The sequence below is a fragment of the Coccidioides posadasii genome, chromosome 2 (genome assembly GCF_018416015.2).
Source record: "Coccidioides posadasii str. Silveira chromosome 2, complete sequence".
NCBI classification, from domain to species: Eukaryota; Fungi; Ascomycota; class Eurotiomycetes; order Onygenales; family Onygenaceae; genus Coccidioides; species Coccidioides posadasii.
Genome location: NC_089408.1, coordinates 6,503,120 through 6,523,730, shown reverse-complemented (window position 1 = coordinate 6,523,730; position 20,611 = coordinate 6,503,120). Strand labels below are relative to the sequence as shown.

Genomic DNA, 20,611 nt, shown 5'->3' with positions numbered 1-20,611 from the left:
GAACTATCAATCCTGATATGCAAAAACGATATGCAAGGCTTAGTGTATGCGTGCATTTCTTCGATCAATATCCACTCGGCTTTTTAGCCGAGAAAGCTTTCGAGGTTGATTCTATAGTGTCATCAAACCCTTCCCAAGGCAATTCCTCGTCATCGCTATCGCTCAGCTTAGCCTCATGAGCTGTATTATGCTTTCCTTCCTGGAAATCTTGGCCCAGTCGCTCAGTGAGGTTTGGTTGCCCGCTGACTGGGGCTGCAATTCCGAGTGAATGCAGCGTGACCTCAACCTCTTCCTCAGTCATTTCCTCGCCATGTTTCTTTTGTCCTTCCAGAACATCATAGAGAGAATATATTTGATCCGATTTCTTCTCAATTTCAGTCATGAGGATTGCAATTTTTTGACACATGGCTTTCCGCTGCCGTTTATTAAGTGATGGATCGTGCTTGGCGTAGGTGGTTTGAAATACTGTCAGTTGCATTTTCAAATGCGCTAGTTCGTCCTCAAGGGCTTTGAGAACAGAGGCTAAGGCTATGGACGGTTTCTGGGATGGACGCAGCGTCGGTTCATTACCACAGGCAGACGGTCCAGGTCGACGTTCCGAGACTGGGATCGGCCGAGGGACTTTGATTGGTGGAAGGTTCACACTTTCTTGTGCAGGATTGTGCTTTTGAGATTCATGGCAAACGAAACAGTTTTCTTTTTCGTGGCTGGCGACTTCATCAAGAACACGTTGCGCAGCTGCAGAAACCTTAATCGCCTCATACTTGCTAGTAACGCCATGCAATGTGATGTCTGGTAGAATAATGGCGGATGTCATATCGCCTGCCTTGCTCTGAGATCGTCGGCGCCCGGGCATGGAGCGAGTGCTTTGTGCTGTTTCAGGGGCCGCCATTTTATCCCGGGCCTGGGCAGTGTCAGGCTCAGAGATCTTCAATTTCACATTGGTTGCTGGTTCCCTTCCAGTTTGAGGTTCTATCCTTGATTCTTGGACGTTCGACCCTGTTGTCAAATTATCCAATTGTAAGGGATCAAAATGGGCTCGAGCCGCACCCTTTAAGGGAACCCGGGCTGTTTCCTTTGCACGTCGCTGTTTACGTGCGATGCGCTCTTCCTCGAGCGTTTTTCGAAGGAGTGCAATTTCATGGCGCTAGGCTCTTGTTAGTCGAAACAGGGCAAAGGACAACCTTAAAGAAATTTCGTAGGGGCACTTACATCGATGAAACTAAGGAACGTTAAATCCTGGGTGTTTCTCCCATCTGTGCGGCGATCTTTCGACTCTACTGTGATCTCGGCATCTGACAGGTCACTATCATTTTCCATTACTGCCCTCTTTACACGCTGTTTGCTTGTGTTGGGTTCTTTCTTTTCCTTTCCGGTTTGAGAGCGGCTTCCGCGCCGTCGTTCCCGAGACTTAGATCGACAACGTTTAGAAAGGTCAAGCGAAAACAAATCTTCGTAATGATTTTGACATTGCTTCGATCTCAGGGCATCATCTTGGGTCGATTCAAGGGTTTGATCGTGAGTATGGCAACATCTGTGATGCTTTCGATGTCCATTACAAGTGTTCTCGGGACCTTCTTCGACACCCAAATCTCCTTCATCAAGGAATTCGAGATCAAGTAATTCAGAGTTTCTTCTCCTTCGAGATCCGCTCCTAGACGTCGTCTCTTCTTTGTGTGCTTTGGCTTTCGACAGAGCATCTGGGTTCGATTCGTCCACGTTTGGCATCGACGTTAATAATAAGAGTTGGCTCCGAAGCTCTTCATTGTCTCGGCGAAGTGATTCATTCTGAGAACGAAGTTCCTGGCAGCTGAGATACGCAACACCGAGTTTATTCATCACAGTATCGCGCTCTTTCATTACTCTTCGCATGTCTCCATCATGGCCTGCAATTTTGTGGTTGGCAATATCGAGGCGATTCTGAAGTGCCATGTTGGCCGTCTCCAGCCCTAAATCATCTAGTTAGCCAGGCTAGGCGGATTTCCTTACTAAACTTACTATTTCTCTCAACGGCCAATGTCGCCGCACCTCGACCTGACTCATCCTCCGTTCTTCTATACATATGTAACTTTCCTTCCTCCCTTTTTTTGCGGCTAGATCGTTCAGCTCGAAGTGCTTGATTTTCTTGCTGAAGTTCCTCCAGTCGGTTCTCTACTAATAAATTTTCTTTCTCTAGTGAAGCAACCTTGTTCTGGAGCAACTTAAGTGATGCGAATATCGCCTTCTCATCCTCTGGGATAGGAACACCATCAAAAGCAACGTGTTCTTGGGAGGCCGCCGAAATAGTCACAGCAGGTGGAGAGGCAAAACGAGTAGTTCGCGACCGGCCTTGCCGTGTTCCTGCCGGCACACCTTCGTGGTAAATACCTGACACCAATTCAGACATGTCTGGCATGTCCGGGAGGATAAATGATTCGTGATTGGCAGTTTCATGTAAAGCGTCATTCGTTCCCGTCATATCTGTGTTGTTTTCTTCCGTGAAATCCGCTACATTCTGCCCAATCCCCGGGTATGGTTTGCCAGCGGCGTTATTGACAGCATGGGCTATACTTTCGACGTGTTTTTGAGCTTTCTTACTTCCGAACCGAGTATTCTTAGACTGCCCATCGAGAGTTGGAGGACGCTCATCGCTCAGATATGAGCCTTCATAGCTCTCCAGGACCTTTGCATGCATATCAGACAATGTGCGACGTTGAGTTCTTGAGGGTCGCCGGCTCGAATTTGCCTGTCTTCTACTTCGAATTTTAAGCTCCTTCGGATCAAGATTCTCTTTTTGTGACACGTGGCTTGCATGCCGAATCTGAGCATCTTTCCGAAGATTGTCCTGATTCCTCATCACAGCTCTATTAGAGATTGACCGTAATGCTGGCCTTGAGCACTGTGGTTCAGGAAGGTCCTCGCGCCGGGCCCCGGGTGATGTAGCTAATTTACTATCCTCAAACGATAGAACAGAACTATGAGTATGATCAGTTCTTGGGATGTTTCTCCCTCCCCTGCCGATTTCGATCGACAGGGCTTCCGATTCATCAGAACTGCTAGCATCGGTAAAATGGGGTAGCGCTCTATGGAGGGCGGAGGTGTCGATGGCATAATCGAGGTCCTCAGCTTCCTTGAGAGCGTTCTCGTTGGCTAATTGCTGAGTTGATATCAGAACATCGTTGTCAGGATCAAAGTCTGAGAGGGTGGAGTCTCTCGATGGCTGGCTCCGAGCCAACACATCGGAGGTGCTGGTGTGGTCGTTAGGAGACATCGAAGGTCAACAAACAAATTTTCGCTTCTGAATAAATTCCGGCGTGGTTAGTTGGACGCGTGCAAAAAATTCGCTGGGTGGTCTAAGCCAGCCTTCATAGATTCAGAGACATACCCTTGATACCCGAAGTCTACGCGTCCGGTTCGCGCCGTATCCAAGATAAGACGAAAGGGTGCAGGGTATAGGACTTGAATCAGTATCCAAGAAAACATATAAATGCCATATGCAAGCTTGTCAAAGCTTCGATGGCGGTCCTCTCAGTTGAGGAAGAGTTTGCCGACAGATGGTGGACAAGAACGACAAGCTCTCTGTTTGTTTACGTTCCGGGCGCTCACCTCGCGCTAAATCCAGGAACGGGAAAGCGCGATTCACCCCCCTTCTTGCCCCGTCCCGGCCCAGGCCCACAGCGCCGGATTATGTAACAAATAATTTTCATTGAGCCCGATCCGCCGGTCTGCCGGGGAGCCGGAACAACTTTCTCCGGCTGACTCGACCTCTCATATGATGGATCCGAGCTGGAATATGCACTGGGGCCCACCACGACCGCAAACAAACTGCTTGGTGGCTAACTAAATCCCTACTTACTGGTACACCAGTTGTTTGGTTTAGCTGCTCTATATCACAAATCGGTGCTTCTGCCACTGGTTGATTGCCCGTTTCCGGCCGCCCCTGTTCATCTTCAAACTGTCACTTCGATTTATAGTATGCCCGAGGAATATGATCATAGTATGGAATCACAACCATCTCCGGGTTGTGTGTATTACCCACCATACGTTCAGTGCTAGCATGTGTCGGCTTATTGCTGACAATCAAGTTGATACATGACGGCCCCTCGACCGCGGATAACTCCTCCACCGTTTTCTGGATGTCATCGATTGAATCGACCCGGGCGGACTCATTTCCCAACCCCTTTGCAACAATTTCGAAGGCGGTCGCGGGACTGAGGCTGCTGATCGGTCGGGCCGGGTTTTCTGTCCCATAAATGAGATCCTGTCCGTTTGAGCTCACCCCCAAACAGTAATTATTGATAACAACAGTCATGATATTGAGCTGGAACCTGGCATACGTGTCCAGTTCCGTGAAGTGGAATCCTGCAGAGCCATCGCCTTGGACATTGATGATCTGGCGGTCTGGAGCAGCAATTGCGCAGCCTAAAGCATAGCCAAATCCATTTCCTAGGAATCCAAGATACCCGGTTGACCTGAGGACTATGTGAGGACTTGCCAAAGCAATACAGTGGGAAGCCCAGAGTTCGCATTCACCACCATCGGTGCAAATGATGCTCCCTGGTTTGAGGGAACAGAAAAACTGCTTAAGAGCGTGAAATGGATGTAGACGGCCCGGGCTGATCCCGTTGGTTCCTGCTCGTGTCGACTTTGAAGAGATTTGATGCTGGTGGCAACCTTAACCCATTCCTTTTGCACTCGAATTTCGGACTTGGACAACGCCTCGTTCAATGCAATCAAAACCTGGCCAACATCGGAGACGATCCCAAGATCAATAGGCAATGATCTACCAATTTCACCGCCGTCAAGATCAACTTGGATAACCTTGCATCCTTCCTTAGGGATAATTGCCCCGCTGCGGCCAGCCAGGTACATTCCAGTTCTTGCTCCAAGAAGGATAATTGCATCTGGCGGAGGGTACCCTATAGCCCGAAATAACGCCAAATTTGTTGCATTTCCACCATTCAAAGGATGTGAAATAGGAACGAAGGCCGAGTACTTCTTTGAATTAAATATCGGAATATAGGTGTTTTCGATGAACTTGAGCAGTTCTGGGGCGCACTGCACCCTAGAAGTCAGCTCGAGACTGTGTACAATCGTTCGTACGCACCTTTTGTGACCTTGCACCGGTCCCAACAATGATCACAGGGCGTGTTGGTTGCTTTAAGATATTAAGTGCTTCTTCGATTGCATCCTTATGAGGACCCGGGGGGTATGGAATCGGAGAAGAAATGGATCCCCACGATATCCTTGACTGGTGAACAGGAGAGAACAGCACATCGATCGGAAAGTCAATCAATACGGGGCCTATACTCCGTAAGCCTTGATATATATATCGTCCGTGATTCTATTTCTTCCCTACCTGGTGGGCCAGCTACGGAGTTTCGAAATGCATGAGAAACTAAACGGGGAATATCCTCGGCGTGCGTGATACGGTGTGCAAATTTGGTCAAGGGCTTCGCCACGACGACTTGATCTATGCTTCCCTGGAGAGAATTGTTTTCTGCATCCCGCAGTGGCGCCGAAGATGTGATGCAAAAGATCGAACTTCGATCTGCATATGCAGTGGCCAATCCTGGCAGGCCATTGCTGTACCCGGAATCTCTGTAAATATTACAGGATCGAAAGCGTTGGAAACTCATGTGGATGTTTTCGTTCTCACCCGCTATTGGCAGTCACAAAGCAGACGCCAACCTTGCTGGGGATCTTGGAGTATCATTCTGCAGCCTGGACTGCGACGGTTTCATGTCGAGTGTCTATCAGCCTGATGCCAATGAACTCACATCCTATGAGAAATGCATCTAGATGACCACCATGTAGCCCATACACATCTGTAACTCCTAAATACTTCAGAGACTGGGCCAGAAGGTCACCACCGCAAACTCTCGGGATCTGAGGAGCTCAAGCGGAAAGCCAGCCATTACGGTTAAAGCACTGCGATTCTCTCGGAGGACGGTTGATTTCTAGGAGGTGTAACCTCGACTTCCGCCCGAGAATGGGAGGTTTTAAATGTTAAGGCCAAACAACCACCAAAAGGCGCCGATTGAATTCTGGCATCGTCGGTTGAATAAAATTCAGCGTTCCGAGGCATCGCGGAGTCGTTTATCAGAGTCTAGTCACCCAAACGACGCAATGCGATCCTCGGATCTAATTGACGAGTGGAGAAGGCCAGTTTGTGGGAAAAGCAACTCCACTTCATAGTATGTAGTTAATACCAGGGCGCTGGTCAACAATCCCCTGAGAACGAGCCTTGAGCCCATGATGCATGCATGTATTCAAGACATACATAACAAGTTACCCCGCGTTAAAACCTTAGCAGCGGACGAGGGTAACGGTGCATGCCGCGCCCCCTTGGGTTTCGGGCAAGAACATTTATCACAGCGTTTCTGCCGTATCAAAGAGAAACAGATTTATGATAATTTACTTGCGGGAGGCCATTCAAAATGACATCGATTACTATCACGGACGAATCGTTGACGGGCCTCAAAGATAAGGTGGTCACCATCTCAGGTAAGTATAATAATCGCCCTAGTGGCGCGAAACACATTTTCAACGCATCGACATCTATTCGTTAAACAAATGCTAACACATGATCATATCAGGCGGCTCTTCCGGAATCGGTCTCGCAACGGCTAAACTCCTCCTATCTCTTGGAGCGAGGGTCTCGATCGGCGATCTCTTACCTCCGCCTGATGATGTTCTTCAGGCCGATGGCTTGATATTCACGCCTGTTGATGTCACGAAGTGGAAAGATCTATGCGGTTGGTTTCGCGAGACAAAGCAGAAATACGGCCGGATTGACCATGCTTTTTGCAATGCCGGTATTAGCCACCGGGCGGACTACTTTGATGAAAGGGTTGACGATGATGGCGACCCATTCCAGCCGAGTGGACTTACATTGGATGTGAACTTGATGGGCGTCATTAACATGACGAAGTTAGCCATTTGGTATATGAGAAAACAGGAGAGTGGCGGAAGTATCGTGATCACGGCCTCGGCCAGTGGTATGTGTTCGTCCTTCCTGACAATCCTTTTCTGTTTTCTCTGGAAAATGGTTTGGAACCTGACGGTGCCTTAGGTTTCCAAAGATTCGGAATCGTCGACTATTGTAAGTGCAAAGTTTAAATTTTCCCTATTTCCCGGGGATATATACTGAAACTGGCGCTGTGAAGGCGCTTCAAAACATGGAGTTATAGGTAAGCGAGACTTCCCATTGTGCTTCTTTTTCACCCTAGCGCTTCACATCGCTAATGCTTTACAAGGTTTCATGCGTGGGCTTGTGGCTCGCGATCTGTATCCCGGCCTCTCCATTCGTATAAACTCACTCGCTCCCGCCTGGACGGACACGGCAATTGTTCCCCGGGCCCTGTTGGAGGCTGTTGGATGGAAAGTTCAATCTGCAGAGGACGTCGCTCGCTCTGCTGTGATTTTGATGGCTGACGAGTCTCGCCATGGACAGCTGATCTACTCCGCGGAAGGAAAGTTTCTCGAAATTGAAGAGCCGATATTGGAGGCAACCGTCAAAGTTATCGGCGCATCACCGGAGACCGATACCACAAAAATGGCGGCATTAAGGGATAAAATCAGGGCGGCCCAAAGACACTGACGTATACGGATCGAGTCCTGGGAATAGGAAGACCTCGGGGAGCATATTACCTGAAGTAAACCCTGTAAAGTTAGATGTCAATACCCATGCTCTAAGCTTGAATTGAGGCATGAATTGAGCTTCAGAAAATTTATTTTTTTTCGCCCTGAGCATAAGAGGAATGTTAGATGGGAATTTTTACGGGTCCATACCCTGCTGAACAAGATTCGACTGAACCACCGCGAACCGGTGGGGACGTCTGGATGGTCGAAGCTCGGATCTATGATGAACGAAAGTAGCCAAAACCGCGCCATCATCGAAAACAAACGGAGGTCGGCTAACATTCTTCGAACTATTTTCAACCTAGTTGACGGACGTGAGGCTCGGAAAGTGCTTCTGCTGTTGTTGAACGAAGGCGACGAGCCGTTTTCAACTCTAACCCAAACGTTACCTTGCAGAGGGAGCTGGAGGTTCCTATCTGCCTTTGCGAAGACAAATGAACTGACGGGTCCGGTTAGTTAATCAAAGTTAATTTTGAGGGTCAGGCCGTCATGTCTCAGTGTTGCCATGAGAACTCGATAACAATTCCAGACAGAAAAAAAAAGCCTGACAAAAATTTTGTAACTGAGTCTTTCCTCGACACCGATTGGACTGACAACCCAAAGCCCAAAGGGCAATTATAACTGCTCAAGGTTCAAGAAACGGGTGATATCAAGATATTAACAATGACAAATATACAGGACAATTGATGTAATGATGTTCTTCTGTCCGTGAACAAAAAAAGATATTCTTATGGCAAATCAGCACACCAATGTGGTCAATACAAAAGCAAACCGAGTATGCCGTAGACCCGGAGGCGAGGAGGAAAGAAAACCAAGGCACCCAACTATTAATCAAAAACCAAATGTTAAGCAAGGATTTGTAGAAGATTTTGCCAGAGAGTCATGAGTTCGTTAGATGGGATTTTATTCGGAGCACAAGAAACGGATAAAAAAGGGCAGTGGGTTAGGGCTGAGGCCCGTAGGTGTATAAATACCGACTCCGAAGTTTATCGGTGCAGCATTAATCCTAGTAGGACTAGTAGGAGAGGTGGATATGCATGATTAGTTATGGGAAGGCTATGGTGGAACAGATACAGCGCTTCTGGAAGGAAAAACGGGCGAATGAGGAGTGCTAGGGGGTGGCGTCGCATTCTCGACAGCAATACTAGGTACATTGCTATTTGGAGCGAGCTGGGTCGGCTGGTGAGCAAATTGCGGTGATTCAGGGTACGGAGGAGCCTCGCCAAGATCTTCGTAGGGTGGAGGTTGTGGGATAGAAGAGTCTGCAATGTCAGTTTCTGGAGTGGGTGCATTTTCAGCATCGGAGAAGATTGTAGACTGTGACAGGACAGAGGTGCTGGACAAAGTACGACGATGCATCGGCGGCATTCCACTTCCGCCCTGGGCCATGGCCGCGGGGGTATCTAGGAGGGGCCGGGAATCCGATCCCTGAGAACTTGCGCGCAGACGAGAGCCATCATGGCGGACATGCCCAACAGCGGCATATGATACACTTGATATGCGTCTTTCCCGGCCCCGAGACTGATGCTCCGCTAAGAGCGAGGCTGCGGACACTGTCTCGTTGTTTGCGCGGGCCTGCACCCTAGCGCTGCTCTCCGCACGGAGTTGCTCTAAAAGCACCCAGTCTCCACGTTCACGCGCCTCCCGGCGTATCCGCCGCCTTTCCTCTCGCTCCGCAATTTCCTGTCTGCGACGTAGTCGAATTTGATACAGAGTCTCCATCTCTTCCTCTCTCCGGGTCTCCTCTTCGTCCACTGTTTCCGGAAACTCCACCACGACATCCATACCGGCTCGCTCTCCTTCCCTTCCGATCACTTGTTCGGACGGCTTAGGGATGGGTGAGTAGGCAGGAAGGGTTATTATAGATCGGATCGATGTGTGTCGGTCGATTGCCGCCTGTGTCGCCTCCATTTCCGCGGCTCCTGCACCTGCATAGGCCGTATTCTGCACCAAATCGAGCGACGATGAGCCGTCTCGTCCCGCTCCAGAGTTGCTTGGAACGTGGCCATAAGCGGCACGGGGCACCCATTCCTTCCATTTGCGCTTCAAGAATTTTGTTGGGATAAATTTTGGCTCGTAGTTTCGAGCACGAAGGCTTCGCAGGACGAAGTATATCAGGATAATGACGCAGAGGATAGCAAGGACTATTACACAACCCTAGTGTATAAAGCAATTGCAAATTAGCTTTGGCGATTGTTAGGATGGGATCTGGGTGCAGAGCACGACTCTCAACCCACCACGATGAGGTTTGTAGTTTTGGATCCCGGACGACCGTCGTCGCTTATCATTGCAACAGCTTGTAGAGGGATATCGTAGTAAGGCGCAAGCAAAAGCGACGAACGTTTTCAGGCGATAAACATATCTACACCGCAGACACTCGAAACAACGCGCGATGATTGGCCTGTTGCCGTTGCTGCGACTGGTATCTTGCGACTGGGAAACACGGGGAGAAGTTTCGAGAAGACTGGCCCACCGAAAGAAAAGTTTTGTGTTGCCTTCGAGCGGTGTTTGGCGATAACTATCCATCAATCCAGGAGAAAAAGACGACGGGAGACAAGGAGGCAACCGAAACGGTTCGGTCAGCCCTATGGGGAAGCAAAGCGGAATTTGCACGGCGTCCGAGTCAGCGAGTGGCTTCAATGGCCTGCGCTGGTTGGTGGGATCCTCAAAGCAGCAATTTGGCGAGCGGCTAGCCAGGCCAGTTCCGGCAAACAAGCCGTGCGGGCAGTGCAACGGTTTCTTGGGTGCAAAACCTTCGGAATACGGGTGCAATGGCTGAGCACCATCCTCCTCCCTTCATTGAGCTCTGCTTTTCTTGGATTTTGGCTAACTTGCCAACCACCTCAGCCAACTCCTCACTCTAAGCCACGGGAACCGCACTCACAAGATGCAACCTCACATGCCATTTGGAGTGGAGGAAATCAAGTCAGCCGAGAGAAGTGTACATGCTCTAACATTGCCTGGCCAACAGGGGTATTCAGCCCGTTCTTCTCCACTACAAATATTTCCCAGCTCTCCAGGCGCACAAGATCTGCCATCGATGACGATATGTCAATGTCATTATCGGCGGTTTCTAGAACTTCTCCTTGACCCAGATTGGAGTTTTGAGGCTTGACGCTTCCTGGTTCTCGAAAGACATACGCGCCAGGTTCTTCCAATGGGCAACACTCATTGGATAGAGATTTTCCTTCTGTCCGGTTCCAGAGTCGCTGCACTGAATGTCTTGAAGGTCTCTGTCTGCTCTCTATACAGAGATGCATCCGGATGGTCATTATCCCTGCTACGTGCTTTCCTCGCATGTAAAGCCAATGAGCCATGATAGTGCGCGGGAATTGCGGATGGACTTTGACACCACCCAGGACACTTGGTGGAGTTGGCGCTGCTACAAACCTCTGGAAGGTTTGCTTCAAGGAGTCCTATCGTTCGGAATATTCCCAGATCCCATATAGACGTATGGGCTGTGTTTCATGAGGAATAGACGCAAAATGATAGAGAGTTCTAACAGAGGGCCATGACTGCAAAATGCAAGGGCTAATAGAGACACACTTTGACAGACTTGTGTGTCCTGCACTTCAGCGCAGTGCCTTGAAGTGGCATTCACTAGGTCTGTGGAGGATTTCAGTTATTCTGAACCACACACAATGTTCGCACCCTGTGGAAAATTTCACCTTTCCCCGGAGCTGAAGGCCACTCTTTTCTGCAGTAACCTTTTTATCATCATGTTTCTTCAGTCTTTCACAAGTGACTATCATTGCTAGTTCTTGGGTACTTTTCAATGTGCTATCCATGCCCTCAGCACGGGGAGCTCGATTCTATTACCTCGGGTGACGATTTTCAACTGCATCACGCAACTCGCCCTGTGAAGATATTTGATCATCTCTAGGGAACAACAAAGGACCCTGAGTTCATCCCACCCCTATCCTGGATGATTGCTCCCTTCACATGCTATCTTCGAGAGAGAGGTTGGAAAGTTGTGGTTGGAGCTTGGAAGAGAGCATTCCTTCCGCTGATTCATCTCCCCGTACACAATTAGATCAGATATTTGTCTTTTCGAATCCCCTCTATGGTTGATACGCATTCAGTTTTTGCCGGCGAAAAAAATATACTAAATCACGGGTGCTCCTCCGCGGTGCGCAAATATGGCTAGCAGGAATGCCTTAAGGACTATAGTATGAATGAAGTATGCCTTATTACAATGCTGTACGATAGGTAGAGTAAGAAAGAGGAACCAGTGAAACAATATTCCGTAGACTCCGAGTAATTACTCCGTACACATGCGAAGTTTTCATACGTACCCAGCAGCCCTGCACGGCGGGCGCTTTTTAAGGGGCATTTTGGTTAAAGGTTACGGCCTTAAAGCCAAGCCATGAGAGAGTTTGATTGATTGATTGATTGATTGATTATGTCATCCACCGGTCCCAGCCGCTTTGTCAGCAGCTATGCGGGCTTGTCCTCACGTGATCACCGCCAGCTCAGTCACGTGCTCTAGATACAAACTAAACAAACACAATAACACGGATACATAACTACCTTCACAGCGCGTCAAGTTTATCTCATCTTCTTCCATCTCATCGTCTTCCACTGTGGAGGTTACCAGTGGCTACTGCTTGTCACTTTTCTCACCCGCTCTCATGTTGGGTCACACCAGTCGCCCATGTGGCCCAGAGGGTACCATTTACGAGAACGAGAAAGGATTTGACAACAATTTGAGGATTGAGATCGCTCCCACAAAGATTGACTTTATTAAAACACTGAAAAGATCAAACACGTCATTGATATTCCATGTGAACTATGATGGCAAGCCCCGCGTTCTGAAAGTTGTATGTGCCTTGACCATTGCTATATGCCAAACCTACCAATTTCTGACCATGCCCAGTTCCACAACAATGAAGACGCCGGGTATGCTGATGATGGGATTCGTGATTTGAACCGCGCTCGCTGCGAAATCCGGGCCTACTGCAGTCTCAAGCGATCCGGTGTATGCGACAGGGGCTACGTACCACAGTTTTATGGATACACATTTTCTCTGAACCAAAAGGCCTTTGCCCCCCATCTGGATGCCTTTCAGCACGATGCTGGCCTTCCAAGTGCTATTTTGCTGGAATACCTCCCGAACGCCTTGTTAATGAACTGTGTCACGTACAGCAAAGAGCGAATGGCCAAGGCAGTCAATGGCATCCAACAGATCCATTCAGCTTTGGTTGAACACAATGATCCATATCCCAAGAACATTATGATTGTTCCTGGTGACCCAGAAAGAGTTGTGTGGATAGATTTTGATGTTGCGATCACTTATCCCGACATCACTTATGTCAGAGAGAGAGAACGTAACTGGTTCAAGTTTGAAACCAAATGCGTTGAGAGTGTTGGAGTGAAACTTGTTGGTGTCTCAAAAAAATTTCCCTGCTTATTTCCTTGTCACTGATAGGTTTTACAGGCAGATGATCAGAAACAAGGCCTCCCACCAAACACAAAATATTACTAGGCTGGTTATCACTTGACGTCCCAAGCATGTTGCGCAATTGCATTTCCTGCTTCGTTCTACAGCTGCCAGTCATCATCCGCAGCCCCCAACATCCCAAGATACCAAAGCCCGAGAAGAATGGTCAAACGTCCAGGCCCTGCTGCTGCCCATGGTATGGCCTGTGCTACCAACAGGTTGCCATTTGAATCGAGTCTCTTAATAGGGACCAGCTCAGTATCAGTTAGGACAAAGCCATACCGCGCGTTGTGCTGTTTCATGTAATAGTTGACCTGGGACAAGACCTGAAAATACTCTCTGCGGGCTATATCGGCTGCTGCCCAGTCAGATCCCCATTTCCATGACACCTTCAGGTCTCCTGGGCAGCGATTGGGAGAGGAGTTGAGTGTACTGCCAGCTCGGAAAAACGCAATATCAGGTCGGAAGTTGTTGATAATCTGAGCTGCATCGCCTATGTCGACTGTGATGGGAGTAAGACGCAGATTGGCAAGCTGAGGTGCCATATGCTGGAAACCAGCTCGCAGCGCGCGGCGTAATCGACTTTGGACATAGGTTGTAAAACGGACTGCGAACATCAGCTCAGTGTTTATAGGTTGTGGAGGAGAGTTTGGCATCAGTTCTCTTGCTATGTGGGTTTGCTGAAGCAAGGTCCCGTAACGCTGAATGATATGGGCGTAGGTGAATTCGGACCATTGATTAATGCTGTTGATCTGCCTCCAATTATATTGCTCATTTGTTGTATTAGGTGTTTTGTTCGTTTCTTCGGTAGGGAGGCCCGGGGGCGCCACCATCAGATAATCCAAGAGTCTTTGCGTGTTGGCCATGATTGCTTTTGCTCTCATAGAATAATCACTGTGGGAGGCAAAGTGTCTCTTTCTGTGGAAGATCACAGTGCTTTATCAGCCAAACCAAGGGGCTTACCTGCCTTCTTTGACAGCCCCTTTTGCGTGTTGCCAGGTCTTCCTGCACAATGCCCAAAGAGGAAGGCATTCCTGCGCTGACATCATATCCTCCAGCCAATGAGTTTAGGCCACTCTCCGGGACTTTTTGTATGTTCAATCAGATTACAAAAATCATAAGCCAGGTTAAATTACTACATAATATGCAATTAAGTGCATAATCACTTCAGTCAGTTAATCCGCTTCTCCTGCGTACTGCTTGGCCTAATCACTGTTTGCCACGTGACTCCTGCCTCTAAGCTTAATTAACTAACTAGTTAAGAGGCCAACTAAATTAACTCATGGCAGATGCGAGTGCGGAAGGGAGGCTCAGTCGGTGAGACATATCCTGATTAGCTGCCCAAAATTCCGTCAGCTCAGAGAGGACATCATATGGAAAGAGGAAAGAAGGACCACAGACCTGAGAATAATGCTCTCACAGCAAAAGTACAGCATCAGAGCAGCCAGATTCATGATGGAGACTGGACTTCTTGGGCAATTCTGGCATATCAACACGGAGCCAGCAGAGAGTGATCCAGGACAAATAGATGCAGCAGCAGAGATGCGCGGCATCCTGGATGCACCAGCTAAATGGCATTGAGGGGTCTATCTATATTTTCTATATACATACCATTTCTTGCTTTTTTGACGTTATGGTGGTTGGGATGGAAAACCTGTATGTTAGCTGTGTTTGTTTCCAGCCCCTTTGGGGTATGGAAACTCTGATTCTACACTAATCCCTTTTGAGGATCTGTTGCATGCGCACGTGCAATGATCTTGCAAGACCAAATATAATGAGTGTATATTGTGTATTGCCTATATTGTGTGTAAAACTAGGGCGGAGATTGAACATCTCAAGGGGGTGAAATCTCTACAAGACACTAAACCTAATGTAGACTGGAGAAACTAAGCACTGTGTTCAACATATCCTCCCAGCTTGAAGAGCTGCAAATAGGCGCCAGGAGGCCGGGCTAAGGGGTCAGGTGCACAGTCAAATTAGGTCCAAGACACTAAGAAGGCTAGAGCAGCGTGCACCAGGTGAGACCCAGTAACTGCACAAAGCACTGATGCTTCTGGTAGCCGAGGGGTTTGGTCAGGCTGTCAGCGGGCATGGACAGTGTACTGATCCAACTAATGTCCAAAGATCCATCCTGAACACATTCCTGCAGCCAGTGTTGATGAATATCAACATGCTTGAGTTTTGTAGAAATGCTAGGCTTAGTTTTGGTGCAAATTCCTGCAGCCATTTGGTTGTCAGTTTGTAGGCTGAGGCAGTGCCCAGGATTGAAGCCAAGTTGCTTGAAAAATTGTTGCCACCAGTAGACCTGTGTGCCAGTGTGGCTCAGGGCTAGTAGCTCAGCTTCAGTTGTAGATGTAGTAACTGTGTCTTGATGAATAGCTCGCCATTCAACTCGGCCGCCAAATAGTTTGAATAAGTAGCCTTCTGAGCTGTGGTGAGTGTTCAAATCATCTGCAAAAGCAGTGTCGCTGAAGCCTTCAATTATTGAATTTGTAGTGTATGAGGCTTTTGAGTTGTGCCAGAGTCTGTTGAGAGGCCATCATAAATCAGTGAGAGATCCTTTGTGTCCCTAAGATAGCAAATAACTCGATCAACCTCAGTTGAGTGAAAGGGTGAAGGGTTTTGCATAAAGTGAGCAAGCAGGCTCGCAGCCTGTGCAATGCCATGTAGGCTAGATACATTATAGAGCCAATGTGATGTTGGAAGATCTTTATTTCTTCAGTAGTAGCCTTGCCTTTGTAAGGTGTGTAGGCGGAGGCAGAGTCTTTAGACAAGGGGGTGTAAATGTGCGGTCTGTCACTAAGGCTGTAGTCCTTGATGATCTTATTGATATATGAGTCCTGGGTGAGGTAAACCTTTTGATTTGCATGGTCCCTAGTAATGTGGATACCAAGGAACCATTTAAGATCTCCCATATTGTGGAATTTGTATGTTTTCTTCAGCAGTTCCTTTTGGTGTTCTTTGTGGTTCAGAATAACAATGTCGTTGACATAGAAGAAGACAATAATTCAACCATTTGTTAGCAGGCAATGGTCCTCAGAGACTGGTGTAAAACCAAAGGACTTGAGCGAGGTAGGCCATAAAGTGGGTGTAGAAGCTTCCATGCTTTGTTGTATTTATAGAAGCCCTGAGGTTGGTAGCAAATGTATTGTTTGTCCTCCTCAAGCATGCCATTCAAAAAGGTGTTGACACCATCCATATGGCGCGCATCCAGGTCAAAATAAGCTATGATTGCTAGTAGGGCTCTTGCTGTACGAGCTGCAAGCGTATCTGATGCCGTTTCTTTGCCATTATCAGGCACTTGATCTCCTCAGACGACAAGACATGCTTTGAACTTGAGGAGAAAGCCATTGTCATTGATTTTGTAGGTAAACACCCACATCATTGGCACAAGCTTCTTGCCATATGGTATGTCAATCTCTTCAATAGTGCCTTGATTCTTTATCTTTTGCACTTCAATGTCAGCTACAGCCTTGAAGTATTCTCTGTATGGGTGGTTGAGCATGTCATTCCAGTTTCAAGGCTCTGCTGGCAGGTTGTTGTGGTGAAGTTGCTAAGTAGTAAGATCTGCTGTTGTGGTAAATGCTGCCTTGCAGGCTCCACATTGAGCTCATGTCATGAATCACAATACAGCAGCACTGAGGCTGTGCATTCTCACTGGCTGCTGAGATTGTGCCATCCAAAACCATGTTTCCCCTCAACCAGCTGAGGATGGAACATACTGCCCTTAGTAGTTCTCATCATGATTGGGACATAATGCATACCAGTGTCTCAAGTGCAATGGGGTAGAGTATTTGCTGCAATGAGGCATTTTCATCATTGGCTATCACAATTGCCAGCATGCTGTGAGTAAGCAGGGGACTCATCAGTCACCACAGATCCACAGTTGCGGATAGGACTAAGGATGACAGGTCCTGATGTGCTGAGAGAGAAAGCAATCAGAAATTTCAGTAACAAATTCATCTTTGGAGCTTGCTGACACTGGATAAAAGTCAATAAATCAAAGTTATAGAAAAAGAATCTTGACAGAAGAAGAAAAAATCAGTCAGCCATGCCAGGCAAAGCTTGTAATTCAGAAAGCAGCAGGATGACAGACAGTGGAAAGCAGGAAGTGAAAGCAATAGCTGGAGCTGTCTGCAGCACAGCTGTTCCATGTAAAACTGAGAGTGGGGGCCAAGAAGACAGATGCAGAGAAATCTGTGACAAAAGAGAGAAAAATAAGGACAAAGAAGGAGGAGGATCAAGTGGCAGGAAGAAGGCAGTTTATATAGTCATTGAAGCAGCGATATGGCGCTTTACCCGATTTGGGTGGCGCTAAACCCTGTGGGGCAACCCCCCATGGTACGGTATACCTAGGTACGGGTCGGGAGCAACGAAGCTCAATGTTTGTCAAAGGCAGAGAAATTCGACGAAAACATCAGCATCTTCCTTTGGGATAGCCGTGGACTGCAAGAATATGGATCCTCCTTCCGGTCAGCGAGTTTAGTAATCCGATGCCGGAGCTATTCGATCTTTGTCAGTCCTACTCGGACGACCTGTTCTTCGATTTTTTACAAAACACGCCGGATTTGAAAAATTTCTCTGATCTCAGCATGCCTTGCCATGGTAAGTGTCCAATCTATAGAATTGTGATTTGGATTCTTTGTTGCGCAGCCGCCTGTGATAGAGATTCCACTACTCATATCTACGTTCGTTATCCGCATGGGCCGGACATTCTGGGCTAAAAGCATGTTTACAAAACTGAAATGACCACTGCTTCAAAGCAAGTACCACTGCAAATCAGGTAGAACACATGGCCTCATGGCGTTTGAGTGGGTGTCACGAGGCCGCGATATACACCACAACTCGTAAACTATGCCAGTGACGCGGCGAAAGGTGTATCGGCCGTGGTACAAGGTTTCGGCTGTCCCTGGACCATCTTCTGCCAGGACTTGTTTTACGATGGTAGTTGGTCTTCCGCAGCGTGGGCCTGAAATGGAGGGACGGAGTACTAAACCAGGGGTGTTGGCTGGGCTTCCCCGCATTTAAGCCAACCAGTGGCCGACGGCGAGCTCCCATCGCATGTCGGAGCGCAGTCCGAACCTCCTCATGAACATGGACATGTGGCTCATCCAATTGCAAACCCAAGTCATTGAGCAGGTTGACCGTTGGATTTGCTGGCACTCCCGCAAAGCTACGCCTTAGTGAACCTGATAGGCCAATTGCTAACATATCCTTCCTGGCTGGCACTTGGACCAACGGCACGCGTCAAATGCAAAATACATTGCTATTCGGCCGTGATGCCCTGCATGTGTCTCGAAGGTCGCCACGTCATATCACATTGATGTACGGAGAACAGTTCATCTCTTAAGAAAAGAAGTCATATTCAAGCCGGAGGCCCCACCGGATGGTCCAAGATGTCGAACTCTTCTCTTGATCCGGGTCACAGACAATGGCACGCCTTGGCGCTATCGCGGAAAATATAGCCCTGCTGGCATTGTTAAATCCGAAGGAGCCAGTTCCGGAAAACCCCATCCCATCTAAATTCATTGATGATGGCCGTGCGTCGCATTTCATATTGTCATTCGAGGACGAGCGGCGAACAGCAGAGGCATTTGCCATTTTATTGTCAAACACAGATAATCCTCGGAAGGTGGGCGCTGTTTGCGTCGAGCAGTCGCTCGATGGACACAGCCTTACCATTCGGACTGCTGTAAATGCGGGACCCCAGACAGATCGAAAAGATGCATTCGCCAGAATAACCAGTGCTTTGAGGAAGGCCTCATGTTCAGGTTTGTTGGTGAAGACTGAAATATATTCATCACTAATAGTGGTGTAGAGCCCCTGAAAAAGCAAGAAGATGTGCTGCTGAACGAGATCATCGGCGCTTGCCAATTGCGATTACTTGGTCGTCTCCGATCGCGTCATGCGAAGTCCTCGCGACAATCGGGAAGAGTGCAATTTATACACAAGCTTCGTGATAACCTGAAACTGCTGGACTGGGACCAAAACCCTCCTAAAGATATTGACTTCTATTGGCAGCAAGTCGATTCTTTGATAGATTTGTTTGGCGATCTTGAAAGCCTTCCACCTCGTGATGCAAGATCAGAATCAGGGAGGGCAATCCTTAACGATATCATACGTCGTGTTGGGCGGGTACTTCGTCCTATTGATACCAGGTCAATTTTGAACAACCCCAGTCATCCCAGGTACGACATGATCAGGAGCCTCAATAAACTTCATCAGTATCGCCATGCGGCACGGTACCTCTTATCAGCGGCCCGGAAATTCCATGCTTTCCATGACTTACGCATAGAAGAGGTCAAGCCTTTTGGTGAGAGCAAGACTGGTGCCGAGTCGTTATCTGTTCGTCGAGGCCTCTTTAGTCGTTCTCTTACTTCGCGTAGACAGAAGAATTTTGTGCGTTTGGTTCAAGAGCAATCGGGGAAAAGTTTAAGTCAAATTGAACAAGAACTGCAGAAGCATCCCGAGCTGGACAAACGAGTGCACGCCGAAATTCAGCTGCTGTTTCATTACGAATGTCAAATGAATACGGTCACTCAACCCCGGGTTATCGTATCCAATAAACAGGCATGCTTGTTGTGCGATTTGTTGATAAAAACCCACGGGGGCTTCTATACGCCTAGCTCCCATGGGACTCTCTACCCGCGGTGGAGGATTCCCCGATCTGATGAAGTGAGTTTTCCGACACCTGCGAAAGCTCGAATGGTGCAATGTTTGGATCAGTTCAACCGCGCACTTGAAACCAAGATCAAAAAGTTTGCCGCACAAAAATGTGTCATACCCAACGCCCCGGAGAGCGTTATCTTTAGATCATACAATCACTCCACTTCATCTACAGTCCCGACACCGACAACAGCCGGGAAGGGATCTGAAGGAAACCCGGAAGTGCCGATAAATCGCGGTTTTCCCAGCGCACGAACCTCGATAAGATCTCGTGTGTCTTCAATATCGACAAAGCTGCCGGCATCAACGATAGAAGATGATGAAACGAAGTCATCACGGCCACTTAGATCTCCAGTTCAGTCTGATACAACACCTTGTCCTTGCCCACCAAAACCAAAGCGTGCTCTTTCCCTTTCATCTTCCCAGACCTATGCGCAAAGTGCGCTAAAACAGCCGAGAATTCTAACCCGCGGAGTCCCTACGACTTACACCATGTCACCCGGATCTGTAGCCCAGTTCCAGGCCCCACGAATCCATCTAGACTTATCGTACGAGCAAGCTTGCGCCTTGGAGGGCTCTTCGCTCTCCCCCTCCTGCACCTCCGCAAGGAGTGCTCTGATCCCGAGCACTGCTGAAGCCCATGAGGATCTGACACTGCAGGTCGAGTGGTTAGACGCAGAGAATACCAAACTTGGTGGATTGCTGGAAAGGATTGTCGACATTGCATTCCCGTGGGCAAGGAAGAGGAGGAAAATTGCTGATGGGGCTCTGTTCAAAGGGCATGGCTTGGTGTTTGTGAATAAAGACAACGCTGTTTCTCTGAAGGCTATTGGTCCAGGGTAGCCATTTCTACGAAGCATCATATTCTCGGTGGATTTTTTT

General features: G+C 48.3%; 8 protein-coding genes across 8 annotated transcripts; 3 read left to right on the top strand and 5 right to left on the bottom strand.

Moving 5' to 3' along the window:
• Nucleotides 1-19: 19 nt before the first annotated feature.
• Nucleotides 20-3,250, bottom strand: D8B26_004542 (uncharacterized protein; the record flags this gene model as incomplete). Its single annotated transcript, XM_003070322.2, has 3 exons — nucleotides 20-1,147; nucleotides 1,213-1,949; nucleotides 1,999-3,250. 3 exons carry the CDS (start codon nucleotides 3,248-3,250, stop codon nucleotides 65-67), a joined length of 3,072 nt encoding a protein of 1,023 aa, XP_003070368.2. The 3' UTR covers nucleotides 20-64.
• A 687-nt stretch (nucleotides 3,251-3,937) lies between these two features.
• Nucleotides 3,938-4,291, bottom strand: D8B26_004541 (uncharacterized protein; the record flags this gene model as incomplete). Its single annotated transcript, XM_066124523.1, has 1 exon — nucleotides 3,938-4,291. The coding sequence occupies one exon, from the start codon at nucleotides 4,289-4,291 to the stop codon at nucleotides 3,938-3,940; it is 354 nt and encodes a 117-aa protein (XP_065980604.1).
• A 167-nt stretch (nucleotides 4,292-4,458) lies between these two features.
• On the bottom strand, nucleotides 4,459-5,618 carry D8B26_004540 (uncharacterized protein; the record flags this gene model as incomplete). Its single annotated transcript, XM_066124522.1, has 3 exons — nucleotides 4,459-5,037; nucleotides 5,087-5,283; nucleotides 5,339-5,618. 3 exons carry the CDS (start codon nucleotides 5,616-5,618, stop codon nucleotides 4,459-4,461), a joined length of 1,056 nt encoding a protein of 351 aa, XP_065980603.1.
• Nucleotides 5,619-6,299: 681 nt separating this feature from the next.
• Nucleotides 6,300-8,494, top strand: D8B26_004539 (uncharacterized protein). Its single transcript, XM_003070320.2, has 5 exons — nucleotides 6,300-6,486; nucleotides 6,579-6,980; nucleotides 7,055-7,084; nucleotides 7,149-7,172; nucleotides 7,239-8,494. Exons 1-5 carry the CDS (start codon nucleotides 6,420-6,422, stop codon nucleotides 7,580-7,582), a joined length of 867 nt encoding a protein of 288 aa, XP_003070366.1. The 5' UTR covers nucleotides 6,300-6,419; the 3' UTR covers nucleotides 7,583-8,494.
• Nucleotides 8,495-8,645: 151 nt separating this feature from the next.
• D8B26_004538 (uncharacterized protein) lies at nucleotides 8,646-10,240 on the bottom strand. The gene is made up of 2 exons (XM_003070319.2): nucleotides 9,861-10,240; nucleotides 8,646-9,780 (listed from the first exon to the last, which is right to left on the bottom strand). Exons 1-2 carry the CDS (start codon nucleotides 9,909-9,911, stop codon nucleotides 8,680-8,682), a joined length of 1,152 nt encoding a protein of 383 aa, XP_003070365.2. The 5' UTR covers nucleotides 9,912-10,240; the 3' UTR covers nucleotides 8,646-8,679.
• Nucleotides 10,241-12,200: 1,960 nt separating this feature from the next.
• On the top strand, nucleotides 12,201-13,921 carry D8B26_004537 (uncharacterized protein). Its single transcript, XM_066124521.1, has 2 exons — nucleotides 12,201-12,443; nucleotides 12,500-13,921. The coding sequence occupies exons 1-2, from the start codon at nucleotides 12,255-12,257 to the stop codon at nucleotides 13,046-13,048; spliced, it is 738 nt and encodes a 245-aa protein (XP_065980602.1). The 5' UTR covers nucleotides 12,201-12,254; the 3' UTR covers nucleotides 13,049-13,921.
• Nucleotides 13,063-13,929, bottom strand: D8B26_004536 (uncharacterized protein; the record flags this gene model as incomplete). Its single annotated transcript, XM_003070317.2, has 1 exon — nucleotides 13,063-13,929. One exon carries the CDS (start codon nucleotides 13,927-13,929, stop codon nucleotides 13,165-13,167), a length of 765 nt encoding a protein of 254 aa, XP_003070363.2. The 3' UTR covers nucleotides 13,063-13,164.
• A 4,565-nt stretch (nucleotides 13,930-18,494) lies between these two features.
• D8B26_004535 (uncharacterized protein) lies at nucleotides 18,495-20,572 on the top strand (the record flags this gene model as incomplete). The annotated part of the gene is made up of 2 exons (XM_003070316.2): nucleotides 18,495-18,834; nucleotides 18,882-20,572. The coding sequence occupies 2 exons, from the start codon at nucleotides 18,495-18,497 to the stop codon at nucleotides 20,570-20,572; spliced, it is 2,031 nt and encodes a 676-aa protein (XP_003070362.2).
• Nucleotides 20,573-20,611: the final 39 nt, after the last annotated feature.